The sequence below is a fragment of the Lathyrus oleraceus genome, chromosome 6 (genome assembly GCF_024323335.1).
Source record: "Lathyrus oleraceus cultivar Zhongwan6 chromosome 6, CAAS_Psat_ZW6_1.0, whole genome shotgun sequence".
Classification (NCBI taxonomy): domain Eukaryota; kingdom Viridiplantae; phylum Streptophyta; class Magnoliopsida; order Fabales; family Fabaceae; genus Lathyrus; species Lathyrus oleraceus.
In genome coordinates this window covers 20,289,107-20,298,245 of record NC_066584.1, presented here as the reverse complement: position 1 = coordinate 20,298,245, position 9,139 = coordinate 20,289,107, and the positions used below count along the sequence as shown (strand labels likewise).

Genomic DNA, 9,139 nt, shown 5'->3' with positions numbered 1-9,139 from the left:
TTTTGGAAAAATCTTTTGCTTGTAAAACCCAATTCACCCCCCATTTCTTGTGTTTTCACACCTTCAATTGGTATCAGAGCTCCGGTTCTGATTGTAATAAAAGCTTTATCAACACCTCATCGTGTTCAGTATCGATCCAATTTATGTGAGAAACAATGGTCGCTACTAACGCTGCTAACGTCGTTAACAATAATGAAAAGATCATTACAGTGCAAAACCACCAATCTTTGATGGTGAGAAATTTGACTATTGGAAAGATATAATAGAAAGCTTCTTTCTTGGTTACAATGTTGATCTCTGGGATCTTGTAGTTGATGGGTACGTTCACCCAATGAATGTTGAAGGAAATATTATAGCAAGAAGTGTTATGACTGATCAACAGAAGAAAGATTTCAAAAATCATCATAAAGCCAAAACCATATTGCTCAATGATATCTCTTATATGGAGTATGAGAAGATAGCAAACACAGATTCTGCCAAATCCATTTTTGACTCTCTGAGGATGACTCATGAAGGAAATGCTCAAGTAAAGGAGACAAAGGCCTTGGCCTTAATCCAGAGATATGAGGCGTTCAAAACGGAAGATGGTGAAACAGTTGAGACTATGCTCTCAAGGTTTTAGATGCTTGCTGCATGAATTAAAATTATGGACAAAGGATACTCTACGACTGATCATGTCAAGAAAGTTATCAGAAGTCTTCCAAAAAATGGAGACCTATGGTAACTTCCTTGAAGCTGGTAAAGGATCTCAACAACATCAGTCTTGAAGAACTAGTTATTTTTTTTAAGAATTCATGAGATTGAGCTTGAAGAAGATGAAACTCAAAAGCGAGGTAAATTCGTTGCTCTAAAATCCAAGTATGAGAAGACAAGAGCTTATCAAGCTGAGGAAGAATTAGAAGGATTTGATGAATACTCAGAAGATGATGATAAGTTGTCTTTAATCTCAAAAAGCTACATGCTCAAGGAAGTTGGGTGGCCTGACGGTTAAATCAACTAGAGATTCCAATGTGGCCCTCCTTGACAAGCTGGTTTGGGATATGCTTCAAAAATCTGATAAAATTTGGGTATATCTTATATTTCATAAGTCTTTATCTGGCGCATGTATTGGCTCTTGCTAAATATCATGCTTTCTACTTTTCAGCATCCTTCAAACTTAAATCGACCAACTAACTACAATCTCAAGTATTCAAAGTATTGATTTTCTGGATAAATACGTTGGTTTTCCTATTCTTAGAGGAGGTGGAGCTAAAAGATCTGATTTTAACTTCAACGTAGAAAAAAATGAAAACGTGTGTAACTTCCTAGAAAAACAAACTTTTCAATAAGACTGGTAGATTAACTCTTACTACATTAGTTATCACCTACATCCCCTCTTACTACATGCAAAGCACTTGATTACCTCAAAATATTTGTGACATAATTGATCATATGACTCAAAACTTTATTTAGAAGGATACTTCCACTTTTGATATTCATTTTTTTGGTTGAAAACAATTACACGCCAAAGAAAGTTGGGTGGCCTGACGGTTCGATCAACTAGAGATTCCAATGTGGGCCTCCTCGACAAGCTGGTTTGGGATATGTTTTAAAAAACTGATAAATTTTGGGTATGTCTCATATCTCATAAGTATTTATCTAGCACTCATTTACTCTCTCTTATGATACTACAAGTTCCTCCAATTAGAATTTTATTGTTAGAGCAAATAATGTGCTAAAAGATGGATATGACTAGAGGTCTGAGTCTATCTCCTCTTCTTTCTAGTATAGCCACCAGACTCCTCTTTTTCTTCTAACTACCCTTGTTGACTATGTACACATCCATGACATTAGTTTAATAGTTAAAGATTATTACTCTATGACGCCTCCCCACACCCACCACTTGTGCACCCAATTACCTCATCCCATTATCAATGAGCTCACGCAAAAAAGTTTCAGCTTCAACTCCACTACATAAGACGTTTTCATTTAGTCTGATCATATAAATGGTTTTTACACCACTAAAAGTGGCACCTCTTAAGTCCTAAGCAATAAACAAGATTTACATGATCCTAATATGAAAACTTAATCCTAACGATGGATATGAAAATTATGTCTCTTAGAAAAAATCAAATTCTTCTCTTAGCCTATTTGTCACTACTATGTTCCTAATTTCTCTCTCTTCTTCACCATCACAACATGGTTTCGTTGAAAATATGCTATATATGTGGCATTTCAAAAGAGACTTTCCTACATTGTGTGTGTGACTTTAGGAATTCCAAAAATCTTTGGTTCCATATGCTATATATGTGGCATTTCAAAAGAGACTTTCCTACATTGTGTGTGTGACTTTAGGAATTCCAAAAATCTTTGGTTCCATCTTGGATTTAATCATCTAGAATTTTTCTTGACTAATGATGGAAATGTTTGGATAAAAAATGAGATTCATGGTACCTGTTTCAAACTTTTTCCATAAATTTGGTGGGTTGGACAAGTCGAAATTATGCGTGTATATCTCATGAGACTATTTCTTTGTATTAACTATCATTGGTTGACCACTCCATGGCAGACTCATTTCATACTTGCTTCAATAAAACTCTTGGAAAACAAACAACTAGTTCATAAGGTGGATGTCCCATAGCTTCTCCTACGTTATTACTAATGTTGATAGAAGTTGTAATGGCACACCAACCATCACTTTCTTTTGTGGTGCCTTTAGCACCTCATTTGAGATTTGGCAAAGTAACTTATCTGGTTTCATACAAATCTCTGCAGATATCCTTTAGACAAAACTTTTGAACTATTCACAAAGGTCTCTGCCTAGTCAAATGTATGAAAATCATTGACTATACATGTTACACATACTCTTCTCTCAATATCAATCTCATCGAGAATCCTTTGAATAAATATTACAAACATGCAATATCGATCCAAATTGTAAAAATATCTTAAATGAAACAACATCTACAGAGTTATCCACACCATCTGTTAAGCAATCAAAATATTGATTTCATCGTTAAGCTCGATACATCTGCTAAGATTGATATCCTGATTCACATCATACTTTTTTTGAGATTGAACAACATACTTGCAGCCGACGTTTGAACTTTACTATTATTATTTTTAAACCTTACAACTATAAAAATAATTAACCTTGAAACCATAAAAAAATTACGAAAAAAGAGAATTCAGTTTTATATCTGAAATAATTTTTTAATTATTTTTTATTTTACACAATGTCTGAAATAGTTAATCATGCTACTATTAAACAATTATTTTGTACTTTTTCATTTAAATTACTCTCAACAAAAACAAAAAAGCTTTTTCATTTAAGGGGAAAGGTCAACCTATTACACGAGTTTTCCGTGGCAAAGTGGCCCCCCTCCCCCAAAAAGCTAAAACCGACCGTTGCACTTCTCTCTCCCCAACCTCGAAATGCTCCAACACTCCAATGTCTTCTCTTTCTAACATTTCAAATTTCAAACTTTCAAATACTAACTCTCATTACAACATCATCATCATCTCCAAATTCAATCTTGTTCTGTTCTAATAACCTTTTCAACTTCTCACACAACCCTCTCACTCTCACACAATGAGGGAAGAAATTAGCAATAACCCATCAGAGAACAAGTCCAAAGCTTCTAAATTTTCCGATCAAAATCAACCACCAAAGCTTCAACCTGCAAAAACAACCAACCCCAACAACAATCACTCAAAACCAAGGTTATGGGGTGCACACATTGTCAAAGGCTTTTCAGCTGACAAGAAAACCAAACAACAATCATCTCTTCCGACAAAAAAAACAACAACCTCGGATAATGCTAACCAGAAGAACCCTTTTGTTCCACCTCATTCCAGAGCGAAAAGATCCTTAATGGGTGATTTGTCATGTTCTCAGGTTCATCCACATGCTTTTCCGACACATAGGAGACAATCATCGACTGATTTGTTCACGGAGTTGGATCATATGAGAAACTTGTTGCAAGAGTCTAAAGAGAGGGAGAGTAAGCTGAATGCTGAGTTGGCTGAGTGTAGGAAGAACCGGAATGAGGTTGATGAGCTTGTGAAAAAAGTTGCTTTGTTGGAAGAAGAGAAAGCTAGTCTTTTTGAGCAATTGGCTGTATTGAGTAGGAGCTGTGGATTGGAGAGACAAGAGGAAGTGGTGAAAGGGGGAAATGAGGATAGTTCTATGCAGAATCTTGAGCTTGAAGTTGTTGAGTTGAGAAGGTTGAATAAGGAGCTGCATATGCAGAAGAGGAACCTCACTTGCAGGTTATCTTCTATGGAGTCTGAATTGTCTAGCTCTGCAAACTCTTCTGAGGTAGTTTTTGCAATTTGACTGGTTCGATTTCAATGAAACACAGTTTTTTTTCTCTTGGATTGTTAGGTTGGAAAGGTTTTAAATGTTTTAAATAACTAGTGTGGTTGCGTTGCGGCTGCATAAAGACTTTTACGATTTTGGTTGGTTCGGGTGTTGTGTTGCGACACTGATTGTGGTCGTCACGATGTGAATTAACCATAATTTATTCTTTATCAAAAAAAAAACGGTGAATAATAGTATCGATATCGGCACCTTCGACACCGTTTGTCACGGAAGGACTTGATTGAAATAGTGTAGAAGATAAGAATAGGGCCTCTTTAGATAAATAACTTAAGTACTTATTTTATAATTGTTTATTAAGTGAGCTGAAGTTTCTTAATCAGTACTTCATTGTTAATGCAGTTAGATTCATTTCTAAGCCTAAGAAGAATTTTTTTCATTTTAGATTCCAAATTTCTTTTTCTTATTGATAATTTGTTTTGGTTGCATGTTTTTCTCTTCTTAGAAATAAAAATTTTGAGCTTCTTAAGCCCAGTTTGTCATTGCTGATTCACTTTTTTCCCTTCATATTGTCCTTTTATGATATGATCAGAGTGACATTGTTGCCAAATTCAAAGCCGAGGCGTCATTGCTCCGGCTCACGAATGAAGACCTGAGTAAACAAGTAGAAGGTTTACAAACAAGCAGATTAAATGAGGTGGAGGAGCTAGCCTACTTGAGGTGGGTGAATTCGTGTTTACGAACCGAGTTGAAGAATACATGCTCAACATTGGATTCTGATAAGCCATCTAGTCCTCAATCTGTGGTGAGTAGTAGTGGAGATTCTATTATTTCTTTCTCTGATCAATGTGGTAATGCAAATAGCTTCAATTTGGTTAAGAAGCTGAAAAAGTGGCCAATAACTAGTAGTGATAATTTGTCACAAGTTGAGTCCACAAGTAGTACTAGTAGTAGTCTCTTTGAGAAAAATTGGATTGAATCAATATCTGAGGGAAGCAATAGAAGAAGACATTCAATTAGCGGTTCCAATAGCTCAGAGGAAGATGTTGTTGTATTGAATAAAAGAAGACAATCTAATTGTTTTGATTCTCTTGAATGTTTAAAAGAAATCGAAAAGGAATCGGTGCCATTGCCGTCGTTGTTTGTTCAGCAATCTGTTATGGAGAAAAGGCCACTGAGGGTTCCCAATCCTCCTCCAAGACCTTCTTCATGTTCTATTTCTAGCAAAACAAAACAAGAAAACTCAGCTCAAGTTCAAGTTCAACCTCCTCCACCTCCGCCTCCTCCACCACCTCCTATGAGTTTTGCCTCAAAAAGTAACACGGCGATGGTAAAAAGAGCACCACAAGTGGTGGAATTGTACCATTCACTCATGAAGAGAGATTCTAGAAAGGATTCTTCAAACGGAGGACTCGCTGATGCTCCTGATGTTGCTGATGTTCGTAGTAGCATGATTGGAGAAATTGAGAACCGTTCATCGCATTTACTTGCTGTGAGTAGTTTTACATCTTATGCATTCAACTTACTAACTTCTAGCTTTTTTATGACAAAGTTTGTTTACAAAATAGCATATGATATTTGGCTTGAAGACATCGTCTACAATGATAATATCCTATTCTTTGATATACAGATAAAGGAAGATATTGAAACACAAGGAGAATTCGTAAATTCGCTGATTAGAGAGGTGAACAATGCGGTTTATCAGAACATTGATGATGTTGTAGCATTTGTGAAGTGGCTTGATGATGAACTTTGCTTCCTTGTAAGTTGTTTTGGGCTTATTCCATATGTAGCATGGAAGTGTATTAAAGTTGCTTCTAAAATTTGTTAATCTTATGCATATATTTGCCATAGGTGGACGAAAGGGCCGTCCTTAAGCATTTCGATTGGCCGGAGAAAAAAGCTGACACATTAAGAGAAGCATCATTTGGATACCAAGATTTGAAAAAATTGGAATGTGAAGTTTCCTCCTACAAGGACGATCCTCGGCTACCTTGTGATATTGCTCTAAAGAAAATGGTTGCTTTATCAGAAAAGTGAGCTACTCAAATATCTGCAAGAGTGCTTTACGATGATTCTATCGCTTCACGTTGCAAGATACTTATATTTGTGGTTTTCTCTGTAGGATGGAACGCACGGTTTATGCTCTTCTCCGCACGAGGGACTCACTAATGCGAAATTGCAAGGAGTTTCAAATTCCTGTAGAATGGATGCTTGATAATGGAATTATTGGCAAGGTTGCACCATCTGATATTTTGCTTCTTTATAGCATTTTCTATATTTTGCCATAACATTGGACTCAACTATTCCATATTTTTATAGATAAAACTCGGGTCTGTTAAATTGGCGAAAAAGTATATGAAAAGGGTAGCCATGGAAGTTCAAACAAAGTCAGCATTCGACAAAGATCCTGCAATGGATTACATGGTTCTCCAAGGAGTGAGATTTGCTTTCAGAATCCATCAGGTATGTCCTAATTGAAATTCATGTTTTTTCTCTCTAGTTTACCACGAGCGAATCCACATTGTGTTTCGCGGCTTAAAATTTCTGGATCCGTCCTTATTACTAACTATTGATTGAACACGTGGTGAAACGTAATCTTTATCTATTTGTGTGTGAATGCAGTTTGCAGGAGGATTTGATGCAGAAACAATGCACGCGTTTGAGGAACTTCGCAATCTTGCTTCTCTACTAAACAAGACATGAGGAGAATGATGAGTTTCAGCTTACCATCTCAGTAAGCCATAGGTTAACCTTGTTCATAGGTGCAATCTGGATTGGACCAGTTGTTATTTGGTCTGTGATTGCATTACATTTTGGTAACAAGAGATTGGGAAGATTTTGTTGTATACTACAAACTGGAGAGTATGTATCTAACTAGAGTATTTTGAGAGAGAATAATTGTACCATTCAAATAGAAGAACAACTTAATCAAATTATGTTGTGTCTCTGCAACAATGAAGAAAACATGTATATTTTTTTAGTCATAGACGAGGTGTTAATAACCACTAAAAACTCACACATAATCGTGAGTATCAGGATTTGAATCCTGGTAATGATGTCCAACCTAACAATATCGATTTCCGTCAGTTGAGTTAGGATTTACGGATGGAGAAAATTATATTTCTTAATGTCCTATATCATTTCTAATTTGTAATTCAACCATTTATCTAAAATGGTTGATAATTAGGTTTTAAGCTTTTTAATTTTAAATAATGTACTAGTAGAGCTCTATCATTAAAAACCTATTTGTAAATCACTTTTAAGTTTGGTAATTTGATTTTAAAAGTTAGTTTAAGGGCATAAGACTTTAGATAAATGATTAGAGAATAGTTTTAGAGCATATTTCTCAATCTGTTGTAGATAAATTTAAGTTAATTAGGCTTGTTAGATATAATACGGTCTATTTAAATAATTTAGTGATTTTATACTTCAATTTATTTTTTAAATAACATATATAAAAAGATTCACAAATTTTACATTTAGCAAGACTCTCCCTCCATAAATGATAATTTTTGTTTTTATAATTCATTTTTTAAATATTTTTATTACGATTTGTTGGTTAAAATATCTTCAATTGTTTTATAATTGTTTTATTTTCAATTTTTTTATCCATATATACATTTTTCACACAATATTTTATTAAACCTCGCCATTGATACCATTCGAAAAATATAGTATAATGTGATCTATGACGAATATAAATGATTCTATAAATAAAACTTTTGTGCTAAGGTGATAATGACTCATTATGATGTACTCAAAACTCTAACCGCCCTAGAATTAAGAGTTTATCATATCTCTAAGGTTTCCATTTGATTGAAACTAGCACTTTAGACGAAAGATTCACTCGTTGCTGATTTTATTTGTGTGGGCGGAGGAGAGACACCGTCATTCGTACGAAGTTCACTATCAAATCATTTTTAATTATCAACGGTTCTACAATTCTAGAGGTAATCAATCACTCACTTATGACGAATCACAAAAGAAGTTTGCATTTTATCTTGTGTTTATTTTGATTATTCGTTATTTTCCTTTAAAATATCACTTGTTTATAAATATAGACATCATATTTCTTAATTTTTCTCTTCTAAACATATTTTTCTGCAATATTATAATTTTATTGGAAATATTGACTTTGTAAGAACCCCGTCATTTGTTCAAGAAACATTGAAAAAAGAATTGAGTTCAAACTATGAATGGTAAAATTAAATCACTTGAGTAAAATAACATTTTGGAGATTGTTGGGAGACAAGGAGGCAAAAAAAATTAGTTGGATTCATGTGGATATTTACAGTAGAACACAAATCATATGGTACCCTAAATTGTTATAGAGTTAAAGTAGTTCAAAAAATATATACTTAAATATATACATTGATTTCGTGAAAACTTTTGTTCTAGTGAAAAAAATAAAGTTGTTAAATCTTGCTATCTATCGCCACATATTCTGGATGAGAGTTGTATCAATTTGATGTAAAAAACCAAGCTCTTACATTGAGACTTAGATAAAGAGATGTATATGGAGTTTTTCATTGACTTTGGTCTATAGGTGGAGTCAATAAGATGTGTTGGTTTAAAAACGTCTTATATGTACTAAAGTTGTCCTTTTCGAGAAAGATTTACAAAGACATTGGTATAAAGATTCACACAGACATTGGTATGATTGGACTTTAAGCAAAACCAAAGAAATCACACATTGTTCTTCTAATATTCACAATGAAAATTTTATATTACTTCTTATGATTTATCTTAGAGAAAACAACTTAAAGATAAATTATATACATATTTTAAGATAAAAGATTTTGACAACTTGGGTATTTCGTTTGAATTGACATTTCT

The 9,139-nt window shown here is 34.2% G+C and overlaps 1 protein-coding gene across 1 annotated transcript; it reads left to right on the top strand.

Moving 5' to 3' along the window:
• Positions 1-3,352: 3,352 nt before the first annotated feature.
• LOC127097855 (protein CHUP1, chloroplastic) lies at positions 3,353-7,236 on the top strand. Its single transcript, XM_051036339.1, has 7 exons — positions 3,353-4,300; positions 4,893-5,792; positions 5,931-6,062; positions 6,155-6,336; positions 6,426-6,537; positions 6,623-6,766; positions 6,926-7,236. The coding sequence occupies exons 1-7, from the start codon at positions 3,572-3,574 to the stop codon at positions 7,004-7,006; spliced, it is 2,280 nt and encodes a 759-aa protein (XP_050892296.1). The 5' UTR covers positions 3,353-3,571; the 3' UTR covers positions 7,007-7,236.
• Positions 7,237-9,139: the final 1,903 nt, after the last annotated feature.